We start from the raw sequence: 23,889 nt of genomic DNA, 5'->3' as shown, positions 1-23,889 counted from the left end.
TCCCAAGCCACCCGTGACTTTCAGCCTGCACACCTTCTCCCAAGCAACTAGATGATATTTGTTGGTTGTGCCACCCCCCGACCAAAGGAAATTTCTCATTAGTTGCTCTAGTCGGACCACGATTGAGGCCGGGATGTGAAATTGGGGCATTTGTGAAATGGGAACATTCGATAAGGTTGCCTTAATGAGTGTCACTCTCCCAATTGAAGAGAGATAACGACCCTTCTAACTAGCAAATCTGCGGTCGAACTTGTCAATGATATGCCCCCATAGGTTTTTTTTGGGTTTTCCTAAGCATAGAGATAGGCCAAGGTAGGAGGTAGGCAAAGACTCTACCCCGCGCAAGATTATGCAAACTGAGCAGTGTGGTGGCTGTTCATAGCCACCCCCATCATCTTGGTTTTGTTCAAGTTCACTTTGAATCCCGTAGCTAGCTGGAAGGCTTTGAGAAACAAGGAAAGGGGTTGGACTTGCTGCTCAGAAGCATCACAAAATACAAGAGTGTCGTCGGCATATTGGAGGTGGGAGATAATGAGGCTCCCATTGCCAACTTTGAATCCATCCAACAGTCTATGGTTATACATTCTTTTCAGGGACCCGCTGAAAACTTTGGCGGTTATGGCAAAGAGGAAAGGTGAGAGGGGGTCTTCTTGTCAGAGACCTCTAGAAGATGAAAAAAAAAACCTTAGGGGGTCCATTGATCAAAATTGAGAATTGGGCAATAGAAATACAATTCCTCATCTATGACCTACATTTTCAACCAAAGCCCACTCGCTTAAGAATTACGTCCGATACGTACCAATCAATATGATCATACGCTTTCTCCAAATCTAGTTTTATAACCAGTCCCTGCACCCTTGCGACATGACGAGAGTGGATGCATTCATGGGCAATGGGAGCCCCGTCAAGCATTTGCCGGTCTTTGACAAAAGCACATTGGTTTTGTGAGATGACAAAACCCCTTACCTCCCTCATTCTAGTAGCCAGAACCTTATATAAGCTATTTATGAGGCTATTGGGTCTAAAATCTTTGATTTCCTCGGCGCCCTCGATTTTTGGTATGCGTGCAATAAAATTTGCATTCATAGCGTTGTGCACGATGCCCCACTCGTGAAATTCATGGAAGAAAGCGATGAAGTCAGGGTGCATGGTCTCCAAAAGTGCTTGAACATGGCTATTGGGAAGCCATCAGGTCCCGAGGCTCTATATTGGCCCAAGTCTGAGATGACCCTCACAATTTCCGCTTCAAAGAAGAGGCGTTCTAGCGAAGAGGCTCTATCTATGGGGATGGTTTTGAAGGAAAGATCAGACATTCTTGGTTTGGGTATGTTGCTGGCTACAAATGGTTGACGTATTCGAAGATGGTTGCTTCCACCTGGTGAGGCTCCATAATGGTCTGGTTGCCCGATTTGATTTGTGAGATGACATTATCTCTCCTTCTACAATTTGCAATTCTGTGGAAAAATGATGTATTTTGATCCCTTAGTTTCAACCATCGGACCCTTGAGCCTACAATTTGCAATTCTGTGGAAAAATGATGTATTTTGATCCCTTAGTTTCAACCATCGGACCCTTGAGCATTGGCACCAATAAAGTTCTTTAGAGCATTGGAGGATGTTGTTCTTTTGAGTATGAAAATTTCCTGGTAACTTCGACTCCAAGATTTGAGAGAATGGCGCAACCTTTAAAGCTTGCGCTGCAGCTTAAAGCCAGCCTATCCAATGGCTGAAGAAGCAAAATATGTCCACCATGATTGAAATAGACCATGAAACTCGGCTTCTTCCAGCCAGGCAAGTTCGAAGAGGAGTGGTTTTGGGCCTCGGAATGCGATTTCAGTATCAAAGAGGATGGGTTTGTGGTCAGAGGTGGGTTTAAGCAAGGTAGAGGAATGGGATCTTGGGAAAGTAGCATCCCAGGAGGTGCAAATTAAGAAATGGTCCAATTTAGATACAGAGGGATTGGAAGAGTGATTGGACCATGTGTAGCAGGCTCCTTCCAAGGGAATATCGATTAAATATTTCTGGTGATGAAGTCGGAGAACTGTGTCATCGAGGTGGTTGCCCTTGAGGAGGTGTTGCGTTCATAGGATCAGCTAGTGACATTAAAGTCGCCTCCCAAGCACCAACATTTCGGCGACATAGTAGCGATAGTATCCAGTTCTGCCCAAAACTGTGGTTTGAGGCTCTCTAAGTTAGGACCATAAATTGATGAGAATTTGCAAGGTTTGCCATCATATACTCTGCTGATGCCAATGGTTACGGAGAAATTGGCCACAAAGGACGAAGAAAGACTCCAAAGGGTGGGGTCCTAAATGACCTAAATTCCGCCCGAGGCTCCTAAGGCTTCTAGGGTGCACCATTAGCATGGTCTTGTGCCCCACACCTTGCGAACATCTAGGAGGGAGTGGGATGGTTTCTTGGTCTCAGTGAGTGGCAGGATGGTTGGGTTCCATTGTATGGTGAGGTCTCTAATTGAGGTGAATTTCATGGGTCCACCGAGACCCCTAATATTCCAGATTATGATTTTCATCTGGGAAGCAATAGGGTGTGGGACCTCCTAGTGGCTCTCCTTGAGGAGTTGGTGGGCTGAGCCGAGGAGGGAGGGGGATGATGCTGCCTCGGGGATTTTTCCTTATTGTAGCAAATCCTTGAGTTAAGGTTAGCCAATTCTCTGGTGCCCTTCTTTCCCTTGGGTCTTGGGCTACAAGATCTGGCGGTGGAGTGTTTGGAAGACCCAGCCTGCTGCTTGGGGAGGTTTTCAAAGCCAATGACCTTGAGAACCTTCTTGTTGTCTCCTTGGGCACAATTCAAATTGTTGATGAAATTGGCATCCACAGAAGGGGGGGAAGAGGGGTTGGTCTCTGAAGAAGATGAAATTTTGGGGAAAGGGGAGGGTGGGTGAGAATGGTAAGAAGCTGTGGGCAAAGGGCCAGTCGCTAGAGCCTCTGAGGAGGATTGGAAGGAGAGGTGGTCAAGGGTTGAATCTCAGAGGGTGATGAAGATGTCAAGGAGAAGGTGGGGAGGGGGGCAGAAAAAGTGTTGGTGGTGCTAGGAAGGGGAGAACATGGGTTGGTGGAGGGTGACAAGAGAATTGGGCCGAGGGGAGAATGAGAGAGGATGAGGGTAAGAAAAACACAAGGTGTGATGGTGGAGAGGAGAATGGAGATGATGACGCTGGGGCGAAACAGAGATGGGGACAGGGAAAAATGGAGGGGCACCGCATTGGATTGAGAAGCCAGTAAGATTTAGGGCAGGGTAGAAAGCACTGAGAATGAGAAGAGGGGGGCTGGTTAGGGTTGGAGAGGAGTGGTGGGTTGTGAGGGTGGCCAATCATGAGGAGAGGGGTGGAAACGTGGTGAGTTTTGGTGATTCTTGGGGGGGAGGAATGCATAGGCCTGCGAGATGAAGGAAAGGCTATCGGGATTCACATAAGTGGCAGGGGTGCCGGAGGCCCCTAGCCAGCCGGGGGGGTAAGTGCAAGATCTCTGATTGGAGTGTTTCGGGGTCAGAGCCAATAAGGTAGAAGATGAAGGAGATGGTGTTGGGTGAGGGGAGGACAGGGATGATGGAGAAGAGGGTCCAGCGTGCCTAATGAGAAGGGTGTCATCGCCGTTGAGTTGGATGAGGGAAGGAATAGCTTGAGTTGGGTTTCGGGTAAGGGGATAAGGTCTGCAACATTTCCAAAGGCTCGTGCAAGAAGGTGTTGACAGGTGGATTGCATGCTGCCAGGAGGTCGGCTGGAAGGGACAAAACATGGCACATGCATGCCCTAGGAGGGAGCAAAGGTGAAGACAGCTGGCGACCTTTTGCATTGAGTATCTGAGATGGGGCAGAGAGATGACAGATGTATTTGGGCTTCGGTTGGGGCTGAGTGACTGGGGTAGAGCAATAGGACTGACATCAACATGAGATTGGTTTGGACCTCTAGTTGCGATTAGATCTGTTATTATACGGTGATCACCCTGGAAGGCTAGTCTGAAGGAATGGAGGGGATGAGATGGGTTGCCAGGAGCCGCAACTTTAGCAAGGGAAGGGTTGTGATCCGCACTATCATGACATCAACAGTAGGGGCTTCTCGATCTGTGTTTTCTGCGAACCACTTGCATTCACCTTCCTCTAATGGATTCTAGGGTTTTTAGAGGCAGGAACAGCGGAAGCCATCTCCAAGAAACTTTTAACTTGATAATTGAGGCTTGCAGCGGAGATAAACAAGTGGACCACGATGGAATTGGAATCAAAGACTTCTACTAGGAGTCTGATGCAACCCCGGGGGAGCTGGTCCAGGGATTGCCAGTAGATGAGGACTGTGGACCCTAGGCGATCTCCAAGGGCATTGAAGGTTGTCGGGTGCCAGAGATGTAATGGGATGTGGGAGAAAATAGCCCAAATATGGTGTTTCTTGGAAGCACTGAGATCAGGAGACCAGGCTATGAGGGAAAGGGAAGCTCCCTTGAATCGAGGGGTGGTAGATTGAAGAGCCCTTTGGGTGGTAGATTCTGAAGGGAAGGAAAAAGGAATGGAGCTATCGAAGAGCTTGCGACACCCCAGATTAGATTCTTTCCAGAAATCTTGTCCCCAACATTCTATACCTTGGATATCATCTCTTCTAGGGAAGAAGCGACCCGCCAAGAATGAGGCAAGGTTTTTGTGGAGTTTCTAGATTTGAGGGAAGTCAATTGGTAAAAATTTCTGGGGTCGAGTACCAGGTTGTGGCGAGGGGATTCCAGGGGATGACTGAAATAGAGAGGAAGTGGGAGGAGTTGGTGTACGGGCGGATGGGCAATGCAAAGAGATATGATGAAGCAGCGGCTGATGGAAAGAAGAGGGTTTTATAAGGTGAGTATAACTGGAACAAAGAGGTGGGAGAGGCGGGGCTGGAAGGGAAAGAGGGTTGCTGGCTGGTTTTGATGCGGTGGGGAGGGTGACGGAATGAATAGGGGGATGGAGGTGGGGAGGAAGACGGGAAGCATGGGGGGTAGCCACTAGGCGAGGAGGGCGAGGGGGACAAGACATTTTTTCGAAGATGCTCTTGTTTGTTCAATCCAGCCCCATTCCAAACCGGACAGGACTAATCTCTTCAAAAGACAATACTAAATGAAAAGGCATCAAGGCCAAGCAAATGTGGGTCTTAATGGTTTAAGGGTGAGGCTGTTTGTAGAGTATGTTCTAATGCAGATGCATGCTGTGGGTAGGAGCTGTCCCAAATTTGCAGTTAGGAGCATCCAAATTATATTTTACTAAGTTCGTGAATGTTATCAAGTTATCAAAATATGCAGAACTTCAATTATATATCATAATATCCAAGCCAAGAATCATGACCCGCAACTCTCTTACAGTAATAGCACTGAAAGCATGACTATCAACTGACATAAGATAAATATCTAATATCTCATGCCCTAATTTGGTGATACAAAGAAGTACAAATCATAATCCATATTCTTTCTGTTGCTACTCCTACTACGGACTAACTGTACAATATAAGAGTCTGATGAAATAGAACATCCAAATTCATTAGTCACCTTGACACATTTGACAGGGAAAAGTTCACAGAGATAATATGATATAAAGCAAAAGCAATATGACTATGCAATAAAACAAATTACTCACTTTATGTTTAGCAGGAAGAGTAACATGGTCAGTGACAGGAGAACCTATTGAATGCTTGACCGAAATTTTAAATTGTGATGTTGAATCTGAGAGATCACTATGACAATGACGCATTGCTTTGGAAGGACCATCAGGTAGAGATTTTGAGCAACTTGCAGATGGGTTCTCCTTTATTGCTTCTGGAATCGATTTTACAGGGGGGACATCGTTTCTTATGTATTTACAATTTTCCATCAAGTCAGTAAGTTTGCCTTTATACATTTGATTAATCTCAAAATGGATGTCATGTGGCAGACTCTCCAGGACTTCTAAATCAAGCTGAGACATTGGTACTAGTGGGGAGACCATCTCTTTACATTTCCCTTTTTCTGAGGAACTCATCACCTTTGTGCTTGCTTGTGCAAAGCTTTGAGCAAACTGTGTTTCATGCTGAACTGAACTGGAACTCCCATAACCATCAACAGACAATGCCCCTGTTGCAAGACAGTAAACTTTCAGTACAAGGGAATATTCAGAACTCAACAACAGACACCCGTAAAACTTTTACTGCTTCAATTCGAGCAACAAAAACCTTATGCTCAAAGGTAACTCAAGAAAATTGAATACCTTCAAATAAAATTTTACCTTTAGATACATTATCATTGGCAGAATGAACTATATTACATGATTCTTTGTTAGTTTCTGAGGCTGAAGCAAGCCATGCTCTCAAACCATTTCTTTCACTACCTTGAGCATAAGACCACAAAATTATCAGAGTAAATTTCTTGGAGGACAGTTTTAATGGCTGAATTGGAGACAACAGATGTTAAGTTCGCTGCTGTCAATGTTGAACCAAAATACACCACGCACGCACATACACACACACACATACACAGAGGGAGGTCAATTGCCCAATCTGTGAAATTTGTCCATGGCGCAAACCACACACACACACATACACACGAGGGAGGTCAATTGCCCAATCTGTGAAATTTGTCCATGGCGCAAACCACGCAGAGCTGCTGCTGCTGCTGCCCCTGCCCCCACCCCTTCACTTGGCCCACAGACACACAAACACACGCAAAAGTGTGGAAGTAAAAAAACCCAGACATCCTTTTGGATCTTTATATGCAACACCTTAAACAATTTGAATACGAGTGAAGCAAAACCCAGATTAATTAATAAGCTAAGCCCACCAGAACATGATTTTCACCAACCCAGAGCCATGCCAATATTGTAATTGGAGACCATGCGCACGATTTAATTCTCAAACACTTTCGAGACTAAAAAAGAAAAAAAAATTGATTATGACCTTGTTGCATGAACTCTGCTGTTTCCAGCCTTGACACCATCAAGCCTAAACCCCTTACTTCTCTTACATCTGTAACATGAGCATCCAGATAGTCGAAAACACGGTAGAGTGAAGAAAACAATATAGCTACTTAAAAAACAGATCATGATAAATATTAGCAGATTCAAGTAGTCTCATGGGCTATAATAAGTAAAAATTAGAGTAAAGATTCTAGTTCACACGAAGAAACTTCTTTTTAAAAAAATTCTACTCCACACACAAGGGTGAAACGAAAACACTGAATGCAAGAAAATAGATGGAAAATGATTTTCGTTTAAAATTGCAGTATTTTTAAATGTTGAAAAAAAAGGATATCCTTTGGAAAATGGAACAATATAAATGAGCTTACATGACTGCATGAGCTTATAAGAACAGTTCACTAGCATCATTTCATTCCCATGCAACATCTTAATAATTCAACAAATAACAAGAGAATACACTAAATCACACTCTTAGAAAAGTGAGCCACCATGGAAAATGAAAATTACACAATCCAACAGACCCTTCCTAAATACCAGATAAGCAGTCAAAAAGTAAGACTTAATATGGACACCCACAAACATGGTCACCTAAGGTTATGAAGACATTCCCTGGTTTATCAACAAACTTTACCTTTGATTTTTGTTGTCATAAGAGTTCTTATTGGCAAGGGGGATTGGAGTTTATTTTATCTTTTTTCTATTATTCTACAAGTCAAGGTTGTCTGGGTTTTTGTTTGAGTTAATCATTGTACCCTACCTACTTCTTCAGTCTCCCTAACTTCGGGATGTATGGAATCAAAGAAGTTGTAGATTGTAGTGCTTTTTTAATATTCTTCAATTAGTTAGAGACCCTATAGATGGCACAACCATTGTTATTGGTTCCAAAAATTGCCGATCATTTCTTCATAATTCTGATTGTCAAATGGCATGTTTGAAAATGCGGAAAATCTTAAGGCCCTAGTTAATTGATTGGTCGAATTAGAGAGAGACAAGGTTGTGGTCTGAGGTGGATGCAGGAAGACACGCTACTTAGGAGCTACAGAATCAGGTGAACAATAAGTAGATCACTAAATTTCCTACTCCACGAGGTATCAATTGATGCAGGAAGGAGGAAGAACAAAACCAGAAAAAAGAAAAATAATGAATGGGGTGAGAGGATGTGCCTTCTATCTGGGTCTGCAGGGGACTCCAGCCCAAAGATTGAGAATTTGATCCTCTCTAGGTTTGCAAGAGACTCTAACCCCAGAAACACCTTTCATAAGACCCAAAAACTAAATTATTTCTTCTTTATACTTTTCTTGTCCGACACTTATACAAGAATAAAAAGCCTCAAAACCAAACTTGCTCCTTAGTTTCTTCAAACAAAGACATGTTTCATGTACGGCGAGTTGCGCCAAAGCTTTATATAGGGTTTTCTTGAGTTTGAGTCGAATTTGGACTTATGCCTCCCATAGGAGCTCTGTCAGAGAGAGGCCTCTAAATCTTATCTATCAATCCCAGTACTCACCATCATGATCAAGCAGGGTATCACTCTGGTATCCTTGTTGCATTATTGCATACTCTTTCAAAACTGTGATCCATAACATGATTCCATACTTTCCCAATTCTACTTAGATTCAAGGAATCTTTCTAAAAAATTTGGTTTTTTGAAAAGCAATTCATTTTCTAGAAAGAATTGCAACCACCTTTTAAAATCTTGAAAGAACCATGAAAGATCTTGAAAATACATAGGGCAAGCTTTCTATGCTTCCCCTGCAACATAAAACTTACATACTTCCCCTTATCCAATCGTTCATTTTCAATGGAGGGCTAAGATTGCCCCAATCATAATGTCACGTCTTTACACTATTTTATTTTTAATTTTTACTATTTTGACACCAAATTTTGTACGTCCAATCCTCTATTAATCTCGCACTAGCGAAAAATATTAAAAAAAATATTTCCAATAAAATAAAATGACCAAAATACCCCTGAAAATTTCAAGGGATATTTTGGTCATTATATTTTATCGAAAAAGTATTTTTTATATTTTTTATAGGTGCGCCCCAATGAGAAGATGGCATGCACCAAATTTCATATTCATAAAATTTTTATAAAACAAACTTACCAAATTTCATAGTCATACAATTTTTATAAAAAAAACTAAAAATAATATACTTTGAGACATCGGATCTAAAGATCAAACAGTGAGTGGCTCTCTTGATCAAAATTGGACGGCTGGATGGTAGGGGAAGCATAGATCTTCTATGCTGTAGGGGAAGTATAGAAACCTTTCCCAAATATATATTAAGTGTTCCCCAAGCAATCCAATATACATATGGACATATGGTACATATATCAAGCGATTCCCAAGCTCGCTTCCTAAACAACGCTACTGGGTGCTTCCAAGGTAGGGAGGAAGTTTTAGCCAAGTATAGATCCAAGACTTCTGGTCCCAACAACCATGCTCCAAGATCTCTCTCTCTCTCTCTCTCTCTCTCATCCCTAAAATCTTTAAAACTCTTTTTCATCTGTTATACAAATCTAATGAAACGCTACCTAAAAAAACGACTCCATCTCTGCTTAAATATCTCTTATCTTGACTCCAAATAATAGACTAGTGTGAATAAAAACAGGACCGAACGAAAAAAGAAATTAACAGAAATTTAGAAAGGCCTTTTATATGCTAATTAAGCCTACCACAACTAAGAACTATAAATAATGAGTGTTCCACTTATCCAAAAGAAGAAAACCTTTTTTCTTTTTTTAAAAAAAAAAAAAGGAAAAAACTCTAGACAGAAAATCAAATAGCATTGGAGGATGATATTGATGAATTAAAAATGCAACAAAAAATATTAAGTTTTAACTAAATAGTTCAAATTTACTTTTCTAATATCTCATGAGAGCATCACGCAAAGAAAACCCATTAGCAAGTTTAATAATCATTTCCATGATTGATTTGGACACTTCTATGATTTTTCTCCACCATTAGACAACAATAAAACTCATTAGAAACACCTTTTCATGCTAAATTTACAGATTTAAATGCACCAAAACTTAAATCATAAGCATCGATATCTAAAAATATAATATCCATGAATCCCATGAAATTTTTTCTCTTTATAACTAAATATCCTTGCTGATACTTGCACTAATTTATTTCAAACTTGATTATATTCATTTCTCAAGTAAGTCTTTTATGGATAATTTACATTAACGGAGATGAGTCAATGTCACAAGACAACTAATTAAGTTGATACTCACATAATCAGGGTTCTATCACATTCATGGAAAACATGGTTCTATCTCCAAATTTATGATTTACAGCCATAATTTACAAATTTTACACTATCTGGAATCATGCAATTCAATAACCCCAGGAGCAATTTCCTCTATAAATTATCCCGCAAAATGAAACGGATAACATCATGCAGTCGATGGAGAATGGAGAGAAAATACAATTAAGAGGACACAAAGCTCACCTAAATTAAGGGAAGAAAAAAGTTGCCTGCTTATCCTTAAAAGCACATCTACATTATCTGTAGCAGCATGAATCTAGAATCGCAAAGATTAGAATGTTTAACTGACTCCAGAAGTTTATCGCAATAAATGAACTACAACGTACATATGTAAGTTGTGTTGAATCTAAAATGAAAACATACTGTCATGGAATGGCTAAGATTTTTGCAGTCGCCACATCCCATATATTTTGCAGGATCCGGAGCACCCTTTTTCTTTTTCTTCACCTAAGATATTTCATGAAAGTACCAGAATATCAGTTAAGAAACTTAAAATCAAGACCCAACCAAATTCCTTCACAAAGATCCCAACAAACCATAAGAATGTTGTGATTAAACACGATTCTTGCACTTTTATAATGAACAGTAGTTAAAGAAACAGAAATACCTTAAGTGTTATGGTGCGCCCTTGCAGTCCTAATCCTTGCAAGCGAAGGGAGACCTCCTTGCATAGGTTGACAAGAAACTCTTGACTCTAGGAAACAAAACATGAAATTTGCAATTGCTCCAATTCAATAAATTTTGTCTAATTACATACACAATATGCTCAGGCATTAGACATTTAATAATTGAGATACTCACGTCTTTTAGTTCATTGAACCTCACACCCCAGTTCACTTCAGCCCCAACAGATTTGTTCTCCTGAAGAATTTCATGACAAGTTGTTCAAACACTAAGATGAAAGACCCAAGGAAAGATAACCAATCCAGCATTCCTCCATTATAAATTTATACCTAATGCTTCATTGCATCACTGGAACTAAATCACATCAAAATCAAAAGCACCTAATGGGTAAAATTTCAGTGTGAGAAAAGAATAGGCACTAGGATATGTAATAAAAAAGAATGGAAGGTAGTTCACTGAAGAAACCTCGTCATATAAAAACCAATCAACAGAAGAATCCTTCTAACTTGTTGCGAAGGAAGTTCGCTGAAGCAACATCTATCATAAAATTGTTCATATATTGGAAATGACATTTGGAGAAACCAAGCAAACAGTTCCATGAAACTAAAAAGTTCACGTTTTCTCCCAGAAAGGTACATTATGCGAGGATAGACATTGCAAAAAATGACAAAGAAACAAAAGCTTCAGCACTAATTAATAATACAGCCCAATAATCAATAAATTAGCACATTTCTTTGCCCAATCATGCAATAGAAACACCGTCTGGGAAGAATCATTGGACAAATATACACATCCATGTGCTCACCTGAACCACTTGAACTGAGCGATTGTCAACTCCCCTGCAATAATGCCACAGCAACTCACCAATCTTTACACCAAACTCATTTTGGAGAACTTCCTGAAAATAACAACATCGATAGCTTTAGAAGAACTAAACCATCCATAGGATAGACTCAACTAAATGGAAATAAACAGTAAAAGTAAGATCCATTCACAGGCCCTAGGTTCCTATAACTATAATAATCAATTCTAAAGCAGTGTGCTGACAAAAAAATAGTGCTCACCATGACATTAATTCTTTGTAAGAGCTCACTAATTTATTGAGAAAAGTACTTCATTCTAGAAGCGAGGCGCCAAAGTAAGTGCCATAAATTGTCAAAGCAAGTACAGCTGTTTTCTCGAGTTGATGGATCCAATACCATAGTTCTTAGGATTGGCACATTTGTCTTACCTCATAAATCTCATTTTACTCTCCTTGTTGATTATTCAGCACATCCTATCATTTATTTCAAAAAGTTATCAAGGAGTCATCTCCCCAAACTTTTAAATTTTTTGTTAACTTCCTTCAAGCTGTGTAAATCAGGATCTAAGACCCAGGAAGATGATCCTACGTAATCAGAAAACATCAAAAACCACTTCTGGATAACAGGATTCCAATATACAATTAAAGCTATAATTCAGTTTTTAAAATACTAAATATGAAACAATCTAAATGAACCTAGATGCTAAATCTAGACTACAAGAGAATATAAGTAACACAGCACAATTTAAACAACCCTGGGTGTCAAATTTGGACAATAGCAGAGTATCCTTAAGACTTATCTTCAGGAATGAAATCAAATGAGAATACCCGCATCTAGAATCATATGGTCAGCGGTGCAACTCAGGAACCATTGACGAAAAGGGATGTTGCAACAGCAGCATGTGGCAACAGTTTTAATCGATGTTGGTTGATGTGATGATTATAATGAGCAGGATAATAACCAGGATTCTTGCAGACATGGCAAACCACCATCTTGTTTTCAATGGGATAATTTGCATTGGGAAATTCAAGATTTGTCCCCCAACGTCAGCATTAAATTGCCCATGCCCATGTCTACCAATATTATTCAGGGTTACAACCACAACCACCACAAACAAGTCAATTGTAGAATGAACAGAATCATCAAAAGTTGGAATAGTCACAACCAGTGTTTTAAAACCTGGAACAGCAGGTTCAATTGGCACCAGCTTTGCCAGTCCAAATAGGCCAGATTGGCAATCCTTATTGGTTGGAATAGGGCAAAAGATAATTAAACAATAAAATAAGATGGGAATCAGGCTATTTCAGGGTCCATAGACTCAGATCACCCACTCATCAATCGTAGGTAAAACGAGGCAATTCCAGTTTGATCAGGTGTTTTCTAAAACACTAGCTACAACAAATGTATCCATGTCTCCTACCAAATTGAAAATCAATCCAAAAGGTTGTTCAATATTGAGGGAGGAAATTTTGAGATGACTAAGAGAAACAGATTTCTTGGTTGAGGAGAGAGCAAAACTTGATCAAACTTTGGGATGGGTGCACTATGGAGCTTGAAGTAACGCACAACTCATACTCATGACTAAGATATGAGAGAATATGAAGCACATTATCTTCATCAAAACCTGAGTGATCGAAAGAAACAAGAGCATCACAAACAGATTCAATTTTTGAAGATACAATATAATGGTAAGGCTGTCATGACTACATGTTTGATTTTGAAATTTCAAATGAAGTTCTCAAGCTTAGGATTTTTGAGAGAAAGTTGTTTCTAAAGATATCCATGCATCTTGAGAGTAGTTAAGCCAAATTGTTTAGGTGTGAACATCCTTGATATGAATTGTTAAGACTTGAAGAGAAAGTTTCTATAAAGATGAGAGAAAAACAACTAGAATAAATAGAGCTTATTAGTGAAAAATTTGTAAATAGAGTGAAAGAAGAGTCAAGGAAAAAACTATAGGAGAGAGAGATAGAGAACTCTCTGGGTATCTTGATGTTTTCATCCTAAACCAAATATTGGATATGCTTCATAGGTTACAATGGATTAATGCTAATCTCTCAGAGGATGTACTTGGCTTACTATTGAGCTTGACTCCTCTCAATAAGTACGGACATCTCTGCAGACAATTTTCTCCCAACAATCCAAACCCTAAGAGCATCAACTGAGATATCCACTTTATATTTATCAGTGTACTCTTACCATAATTCATTACTTTCAAAAATTCAAATCCATTTGTGATTCTCATAATGCAATCTATGTTTGAAGACAAATGTTATCTCAGGTCTTGGACGCGAATTTCAGATGTTTGTTACCTCGAGCTTCCATCTATAACATTTGCCTGTTTAGTTTCCTCAAAATTTCTCTCCCTATCTATCCCCAACAACCATTTAGAATGACCTCCTACTGTCCACGAGCTGGAAAACAAAGACACCTTCATTGTTGCCATTCTAATTTAGCACAAGTACCTTCATTCAGCTGTAGACATGCTTGTCATATTGAAAGTATACTATAACCCCATCATATGTCATTGGACATAGACCTGTGCATTTTAATGCTGGCACTGTAGGGAAAGTTCCCCCGTTTCCCCACTGAAATTCTAATAATGGAAGCAATTTAGTATTTCAGTTTCTTTTCTTCATCATGTTCTTTCCAACCATCCATGTTTTCCAATTGGAATGTTCACCTTTCCACTGTAGCTCTACTCAGTTATCATTTTATAACACAACATATTAAAATATGAAAAATAAAGGGAAAATGGGAGATCTTGATAAGAAATGTAACTTGCAAAAAATGAACCAAAACTCATCTCAATTCATATCCTAATTGAAATAATTTTAGAAACTATTCAAAATACCATACACAATATAGATGCAATCAGTGATATTCTTAAAAGAACTTTAATGCACATAAAACATCTAGCAGTGGGAAAAATGACAACATTGCCTCTAGCAAACATCAACAAAACGTACCCAGTTTGAAACAACATGACAATATTATTTGTCCATTGCATTTACATTTCACTAGTAACCTTCATGACTCTAATGGGATAGCCATGAACTGTATTAATTATTTTAATGTTTCTTACTAAATATTATAACAAAACTACACAGGCTCAACCACCCCTAACACAAAGCACCAGCCCTTCATTTGTATTTCAACATCGATATCATTGGTATTGGCAGCAAAAGTCTCCATAAGATGTGTCGGATTTCATACATAATTAACATACAGATAGGAAATACTACTGTTAATATACAGTGGACGCATATATGGTCAAAGTCCAATATAATCCATTTTGATAGAACTGGAAAAGTTTGACAACCTGTAATGGCATCCTAAATTAGCTCCTCTCCACATCTCCAAGCAACATTTGTTAGAGCTTGAAAAGTATTTCAAAGTTGACAAATAATTAGAGCACAACGGCTAATAAGAAAGTGAAATTTCATAAATAATTAAGTCAAGAGGTATCTTAGTCCAAACATTTAACATCCAAACAACCTGTAATGACATACTAAATTAGCTCCTCTCCACATCTCCAAGCAACATTTGTTAGAGCTTGAAAAGTATTTCAAAGTTGACAAATAATTAGAGCACAATGGCTAATAAGAAAATGAAATTTCATAAATAATTAAGTCAAGAGGTATCTTAGTCCAAACATTTAACATCCAAATACTTTGCATGGAAAAGTACACTAGACTTAAATTAAAATTGTCAAAATAATTCCATTTTCCAATAAAATGCATTCGATCAAGCAGGACATTAACATATGCCCTGTATAATGCAGGCAGAATGATTAACTTGAACTTACTCTCCTAGTCAATGGACAAAGAAAATCACTAACTTGATATGATTGTATAAAACCTTAGGAATGGCACGAAGATGGTCACAAGTTCGAATATTCCGATTTGTCAATTTCTCCTCTAAGGCACGTCCTACTCCAGGGAGCTCCTTAACTGGGAGACCAATAAGGTGCTCATCCACCTAGAAAACATTAACAATTTGATTAGACTGAGCAAGCAAGAACCATTTTAGCTATCACTTCTACCAATGGAAAGCTCAAGAATAAAGAACATCTAAGATGACAACAACAGGACAATCAATCACCTTCTACCAAAATGCGCAATAATATTATACATCACACTTATTCCAATGATTAATCTATTTCTAAATTCTAACATCCTACAATATTTGACATGCCATAGAAATCTTCTAAATTTAACAGCAATAAAATGACTGGTAATGCCCTTATGATTCAGCACAATTTTTAATAAACGAGGATAGATTTGGTACTTCGCTAGAGAAACAATTAAATAGACATGAGCAGTGTTTCAAAAAGCGCTGGGCGGGTCCTAGGCGGATTGAGGGGTCCAAGCCGCTCAGCGACTAGGCGGGCGCCCAGGTTCTGGGCGGCCCAGTTGAATCCAAATAAGGATTCTGCAGTCCAGTTGAATCCAAATAAGGATTCTGCAGTTATTTGAGTATCAGACTATCTGTTATATTCAAATTATACTATATATTAGCATTTAGCATACATTCCATAAGCACAACCATAATCCGTAAGTCAATTCATACTCTATAATCCATATCCAATTACAACTTAAAATGTGCCAACCAACCAAATTATAAAACTATGAAAGTAATACTTGAAGACCCAAAAGAATCTTCAATAGTTCAAATGTTCAATACACAATACTTCAATCAAAGTTCAAACTTCAAAGTAACAAAGTTTAATAATTATTCAACAATCAACATTCATTCATCATCAGAAAATCTTGGGTCAGCTGCATTGGCATCATATTCATCGGAGTCAACGGAGTCGTCACCCTCCTCGACATATTACGACTCGTCTTCCTCTGTCTCTTGTGAATCTGCCTCTTCTTCCTTCCCTTCCTCCACCCTTGTTCTCTGTGTAGAAGCTCTAGTGGCCCTAGCAGGGTCAGCTGATGTCCCTGAAGCATCCATGACCATGTCCCATGTCAATCCTTCATACCCCTCGACCTCATCATCATCAACTAACCACTCCATAGCATTGTCCATATTTTTTGATCTGATGGGGTCTCTATTATCTCTCTTAGCAAATCTATACTTCAAGAATCGATTGTACTCGATATAGACAAGGTCATTGAGCTTCTTTGTTTCAAGCCTGTTCTTTTTCTTTGTATGAACTTAACAAAATAAAATGAAAGTGAACTAATTAAAATTTTAAAATCTAATATCTATAGTTCATGTATTATTTATAAAATTATAAAAATTACCCTTATGGCCTTACCCCTTCAAAAGTACTCCAATTGTGCTAACAACCGGATGAAGAAGTTGTTAGGTTTAAGATCCGAATGGTCAACTTTTGTAAATTTGGAGAACTACACCCATGTTGGCTCCACCAATGGGCTGCAAAGAAATAAAAAAAAATCATAAATAAATAATAGAAATACTTGATTACTTGAACAGTTGAACTTGATGAAGATGAACTTAAGAATATTATTAATATAACAATATTTAATACCTGGATTAATTTTGGTCCTTTGCCTCATCGCCATTGGACTCCTAAAAGACTTTAATGAGCACTTCTAATTTATCAGCTCATCAGCAAATATAATACCCTGCATTTCAAGATCAGGGACTAGCACCTCTACACACTTATTAAATCCATCCATAATTGTGTCATTTATTTGTATATCCTTGTCAATATAAAACAAAGCTGGGTTCAAAAAATAACCAGCTGCATGCAATGGCCGATGTAGCTGCTTATCCCACTTCTCATCAATAATCTCCCAAACAGGCTTGTAGGGTTTCTTTATCATTGAAATTTTGGGCTATCTCTCTTTTGCATTTCTTCATAGCATCATATATATAGCCCATAGAAGGCTTGTCACTATCAACCATGCGAAGGACTTTGATAAGAGGAAAAAATACCTTAAGAGCGTCCTTCACCTCTCGTCAAAAAGCCTTAGAAAGTATAATACCTTTCACCTTCTTCCCAACCTGAGCCTTAGACAACTTGCATGCTCTCCACTCATCCGAGGTAAACATTTGCCTCAACTGCACGCTCCTCGAATGTATGTTATCTAGGCATAAGTACCAGGTCGCAAATCTCATGACCCCAAGCCTCACAATCTCTTTCTTCTTTGTAACAGTACGCATCATGTTGAGGGTGATATGACTATAAATGAAATTCGTAACATACTTGGCCTTATTCACTACACATGATTTTTCAGTTAAACCGTCAAGAGCCTCCAGCATGAAGTCTATACAATGTTGCTGCACATGGTGTCCAAAAGATTCTAGGATAAGCTATGCGCAGCAAATTAAATACAACAACATTAGGAGCAGCATTGTCTGTGACAACCTGTACAACAAGATGCTCCCCAACCTCCTTGATTCCCTTCTCTATCACTTGAAATATGTAATGGGCATCATGGATATGATCAGAGGCATCAATAGACCTCAAAAAAACAATCCCTACTGGACATTTCACAAGAAAATTCATTTGACTTCTTCTCTTCCTATCACTCCAAACATCAGTCATAAGAGAAAACCCATACTGAGCTCATGCATCTTTCGTAAGTTCTACAACTTCCTTCGTGGTATTCACTGCCTTTTTAAAAAAAGGCTCTGAAAGCTCCTATGGGGTTTGGGGTTTCATCCCAAGGCCAAATTGGCCAATTGCCCCTACTGCAGCATAAAAACTGCTCAAGCGAGAGGTATTGAAAGGAAAGCTCGCCTCATAAAACCATGTAGCAAAATAATACGCAGCTCTATCTCTCTCTTCCTTCTTAATTCTATTTTCAATGGTGGTTTGCCATTTTGTTTACTCTCTTGCAATCTCAAGGTCAAGCCGAGGTAAGAACCTATCCATAGGGACTCTAACCCGAGGCTTCTTAGTCTCAGAACCAGAAGGAATTACAACTCCCTTCCCCTTCCCCCTAATAATGGATTGCTCAACCTCTTAACATCCCCCCCAATCCTTTCCCATCACGATCATCATCATCAAAATTGACTCTAACCCCAGACTTAATCTCTACTATAGAGGCAAATCTCTCATTTTTTTTCATTTTCACCAAGTTCATAAAATCTTTATTTCCTCTGTAACAGCATCAGGAGTCTTTTTACATGGGGCAACATCCCCCCTGATACCGGCAAAATGTTTCTTGAACCGATTTATGACCCTTTTTGTATTCTTTTTACAAAAATTGCATCTTATGCAATTTTTATCTTTAGGATCTAGGTTATAGCCATATTTCCAACAGGGATCACCACTCCTATTAGATCCCGAAGAAGACAACTCAAAAATAATACAAATTACTAAAGCAATAAAAAAAATCACTTACTTTGAGTTTGATTGCTCAATCTTCAAACTTCCACCTCAAAGATGTTTCTAAATACTCAAAATCCTCTAAAACATCGCCTAATAACTTTGCAAAATATCAAAAAGTAAATATAATACCAATGGGTGATGTGTTTGATCAATTTTTGTTAACTATGAGTAACCCTTCGATATTAAAAAATTCACCACAATCTAGTTTTTGGTGGTTTTCTCTCTCTAAATTTGGCTCAAACAAGGTTTAGGTTTCAAATGAACCTAAAAACCTAATTTTTGGACCTAAAAACCTAATTTTTTGTCCTTAAAAACAAAACCAAAAGACGTAAAATGCCCACACCAATTTTTTTCCACCCCTGCGCGCGGCGCAGGCTGGGCGCTAGGCTGCCATCTAAGCAGGTTCCCTACCGCCTAAGTGGCCACCCAAGGATTGACCGCCCAGATTGGCTACTTAAGCCTGGGCAATGCGTCCAGGCCTTTCAGACCGCCCAAGCGCTAGGCGGTCCGCTTTTTGAATCACTAGATATGAGAGGTCATGAGCATTAGTTAGTAGCCTTATGTAATATCACCTAATAAATTCCTATCTTTTAGCATATTGCTGACATAGTACAATCAACACTACCTCTTGTTGTCGTTTATTATTGTTAGTTATTTAAAAAGCAGACCGCCCACTGGCTAGGCAACCATCTAGGCAGTCCAGAAGGCTGGGCACATCGCCCAGGATGCACCAGGCTTAAGTGGGAGGTCCCTGGGCGGTACAGCACCTGCCTAGGTGGGCGCCCAGCGCAAAGCAGAAATACCCTGTGTTGAGGGTTTTTCTTTTTGGTTTATTTTAGAAAAAAAAATTTGTTTTTAAGGTACGTTTTAGGTTTATTTGAAACTTAAACCCACTAGAGCCCATTTTTAGAGAGAGAAAAACCTCATAAAAAAACAAGATTTTCTAATTTTCATTTGATTGAAGTGTTTCTCAAAGTAACGGGAAATGGATCCAAACATCACCCATTAAGATTAGATTTAGTTTTAGAGATTTTTTAAAGGGTGTTTTTTAAGATTTTAGCACTAGAAAACATCTCAGAGATAAAAGTTTGGAAAACGGGCAATCAAAGTAAGTGCAAAAACTTTATTTTCTAAATTGCATGTATTGTTTTGAGATGTCTGCTTCAGGATCTAATCAAAGTGGTGATCCAGGTTGGAAATATGGATATAACCCGAATCCGAATGACAAAAATTGCATAAGATGCAATTATTGTGAAAATAATATAAAAGGGGGCATAAACCGGTTTAAGAAACATCTTGTCAGTATTAAGGGGAATTTTGCCCTTATAAAAATATTCCTAAAGCTCTCCGAGAGGAGATTAACCAATATATGAGTTCAGTAAAACACAAACAAGAACAAAATCCTTGTCATTTGGATAAAGAGGAGATTAACCAATATATGAGTTCAGTAAAACACGAACAGGAACAAAACCCTTGTCATTTGGATAGATCTATTTCTGGTTCTGTTAGAAGAAGTGATCCGAGTTGCAAGTATGGTTATAACCCGAAACCAAACGATAAAGGTGTAATTTTTGTGAAAAAGAAAGCAATGAGGGTATTAACCGATTCAAGAAACACCTTGCCAGTATTAAAGGAAATGTTGCTTCTTGTAAAAAGGATCCTGAAGCTATTCGGGATGAGATTAGACAATACTTAAATTTAGTAGAATCAAAAAAGGAAAAAAATGAGCCTTATTTTATGGAAATATCTTCTCCAGGTTCTTCTAGAAGTGGTGATCCCGATTGGAAGTATGGTCATAACCCGAATCCAAATGACAAAAATCGTATTAGGTGTAATTATTGTGGAAAGAATACTAATGGGGACACTTTCCGGTTCAAAAAACACCTTGTCGTATTAAGGGGGATGTTGCCCATGTAAAAATGCTCCTGAGGCTACCAGGGAGGAGATTATAAAATATTTGAGTTCAGGAAAGTACAAAAAGAAAGTAAACGATCAAGAGGCACAAGGTAGAGCAGCCAAGACTCCTAGGGCCTCATCTGCACAGAGTAAGAGGGAGGTAGAAGAAGAGGAAGAGGCAGATTCAGAAGAAACAAAGGATAAGCGTCATGTTGAATAGGGAAATGACTCTGATGATAATGGCCTCGAATCTGATGCATATAATGAGGCTTACCCTACTCTTACGGTGATGATGATGATGACTAAAGAATAAAGACGCTTGACTCTTGATGTTGACTATTGAGTCCTAGACTGTATATTTTATGAATTTCTGTATATTTTTTTTTTCTTATTTTTAGTTTCTAGTTTCTACTATCTAACTCTTGTGTGTACACTTGTATGGTTCTAGCATTGTATAAAAATATGGATTCCCCTCATTCATGGAAATATGGATGATGGATTATATGTTATACAGTTATATTGTTAGACTTAGACACTTAAACTAAAATTTTCTACTGAGCCGCCCATGTTCCGGACGCCCGGCTAGGCGTCCGGCGGCCTGGACCCCCCCGGCGGCTAAGGTGCCACCTAACGCTTTTATTACACTGATTATTGTAATTTTCAGTCGCACCAACCAAATAACCAAAACTGCCCTCTTAAACACACAATTTACTAGAAGGAATGATATTTTTCTTTTAACTTAGGTCATAGCAAAGTTCTATTGATATGCCGTATCTTAAAATATGGGAATTTGAGCATGGTGGAGCATAGAGTGAAATATATGCATATGGGCTAGTGTATATGTATTTTTGTAGGTCTATGTGCATATGCATGTTCAATGAAATAAATTTATTAAATTCTAAAAATAGTTTATACAATCCAAATATGATTGGGAGTCCGGGGCCATGATGGCAGCCTCACTGATTTTGGATCTTATCAAGCTATGATGACAATGCGGAGATATTGCAAAGGTTATCCCAAAATTTGTGAGCTGGTACTGGTTTATTAAGACAAGAGCAAAGAGGAAAACAAGAACCCTCATTGATATTCTGATCTTATGCCTCTGGGTCAGTATTCCACGAAAGAAATCATCGTTTTCAAATTCGGCTTGACATTAGAACTTGACCACTGGTCTGGCCAAGTTACTAAGGCGAGTTCGAGTCAACTTGCCTAAGTCTCCACCAAGCCCACGAAATATCAAAGAGAACCATAAAAAAGGGAAACAATCCTAAAAATAACTAACAAAGGAAAACAAAGAAAATGATAAAAAATTGGAAAGTACATAAATGATGAGAACACGGCTTTCAAAAAAATAAAAAAATAGCTAAATATCATATCCTCATAAAAAGTGAAAAATAGAAAAATAAGAAAGTCATTAAAAATCACTAAAACCATAAAAAGTACATAGTGAACTAAGAGTAAGTCCATCTTAATTGATTTAATCAAAGACTAAACCAATTATAAATCTATTTTAAAACAACTTTTACATACCCTCAAGCATGAGGGGACTAGGTCCAAGTCCCACCCGCCTATGCAATCCAACATTGAAAGAAACAATAAGATCTTTCAAAGTTTGAAATTAGAAAAAGAGCAATCTCTAAGTAGGTTATGCTTGATATCAATGTCTCACCCATAGAGGACATATTTGATCTAATTTCAAAGGTAATAGCAAGTTCAAAAAATAGTTGCTAGAATCTCCCAACCTAGACGGTGATCCTGCTCCAAAATCTTGTTCTCGTGTTTCAGGAAAGGAATCTTCGAAAGATCTCTTTTTCTAAATTTCGTGAAAGAAATCATTAACGATCCCCTTTGTTAAGGATCTCGATCCACACCTTAAAGACAAAGATAATGACCAAAATGATGATTTTCAAGCTAGATAGAAATGCAAATGTACTTTTAATGTAGTCCCATGGATTGTTGGCTATAAACAAAGAGATCCTTACTTTGAAGAGCATGCATAATCCAAGATTATATCCACTCTTTAAGGTTAGGAGCAAGATCTCCAAAAGGTTTGAATCAAGATTCCAAAAGGTCTAAGTCAGAATCCCCAAAACGTTGGGATCGAGATAACAGACATTCAGGAATCTTGATCCCTAATATACGCATAGTTCAGACAACACTAACAACTGTGGGGAACTTCTAGTCTTTCATGATCCCCCGCTTCCGATCCCTGTCCCACTCCCAATTTACTCCCGATCCCAAAAAACTATTGTTCAAACATGAAAGAAGGCAAAATGCCTCAAGTCAAATGCCAGGTGTCCTAAGCCCAAGTACATTAGTCTGAACATCCAATGGTCACGACAAGTGTAGAATGGGGTGTAGCTTTAAGCTAGAACACAATAACCAATAATGGCCTCGAGGGTTTATGCTACAATGCCCTCTTTAAGGGTTGAAAAAACAAAACCAAAGGCACAAACAGCATTTGGATCCCTCCAATCCTTTCTTCATGCACATGCATGCTCACGCTACAATACAGTATATTTCATAAAAACGCAATACATTGCTTTTTCACTAATGGTATATCTATAGAATGTTACAGTATTTAGGGTTAAGACTTAAATACCTCTAAATAGAGATCAAAATGACTAAAATACAAAGCATACAATATGAAGGATTACAGGGCTTGGCTTCAACACGAGTTTAACATGTGGAAAGCAATAATGTCAAGAAATGGACCTGACAGCCAGTTCAAATTTGGAACCAGTAAACCAGTGCTTGTCCAATATAGTCAACCCCCTTGACTGGCTGGTCCATTTAATTGGTCCTAAACCAGTGGACTCGCCAGCCCATTGTTGGACCCAGTCGACTCGGTCCACCAGTACAGGATCGAACCAGCTAGACCCAATAAGGGTGACACGAAGACCAATTTTGACGTTTTCTTAATTTTATGCAAAATGAGCATTCTAGGGGGGTGTTTCAGACATTATGGGTTTCTTTCAGGTGTTACAATAATTTTCAATGTTAGAGGTTTATGGGGGGTATAAAAGATTGTTTGTGAGAAAAGGGCTTTTGCAATT

General features: G+C 38.8%; 1 protein-coding gene across 31 annotated transcripts in view; it reads right to left on the bottom strand.

Annotated features, from left to right (window-relative positions):
* The window catches only part of REV1 (DNA-directed DNA polymerase), a 52,214-nt gene that overhangs the window by 10,160 nt on the left and 18,165 nt on the right, over positions 1–23,889 (bottom strand). For 8 of the 31 annotated variants that reach the window (XR_002281787.2, XR_002281785.2, XR_002281783.2 and 5 more), the window contains exons 11-19: positions 15,484–15,603; positions 11,625–11,717; positions 10,997–11,056; positions 10,803–10,889; positions 10,559–10,642; positions 10,379–10,451; positions 6,898–6,966; positions 6,231–6,332; positions 5,607–6,079 (exon numbers count right to left, since the gene is read on the bottom strand). Coding sequence is in view for 8 of the 31 variants with exons in the window: in XM_020670269.2 (XP_020525928.1) it covers positions 5,607–6,079; positions 6,231–6,332; positions 6,898–6,966; positions 10,379–10,451; positions 10,559–10,642; positions 10,803–10,889; positions 10,997–11,056; positions 11,625–11,717; positions 15,484–15,603 (1,161 nt within the window). In the remaining 23 variants the exon portion in view is untranslated. Of the gene's footprint in view, positions 1–5,606; positions 6,080–6,230; positions 6,333–6,897; positions 6,967–10,378; positions 10,452–10,558; positions 10,643–10,802; positions 10,890–10,996; positions 11,057–11,624; positions 11,718–15,463; positions 15,604–23,889 lie in introns of those variants that run through there. The other 23 variants (XR_016046323.1, XR_016046322.1, XR_016046326.1 and 20 more) reach the window with 8 other exon arrangements.

Source organism: Amborella trichopoda, chromosome 12 (assembly GCF_054954075.1).
Source record: "Amborella trichopoda isolate Santa Cruz 75 chromosome 12, AtrichopodaSantaCruz75HAP2 v2.0, whole genome shotgun sequence".
NCBI lineage: Eukaryota > Viridiplantae > Streptophyta > Magnoliopsida > Amborellales > Amborellaceae > Amborella > Amborella trichopoda.
The sequence above is the reverse complement of the archived record's forward strand: the minus strand, read 5'-3'. Positions and strand labels throughout refer to the sequence as shown.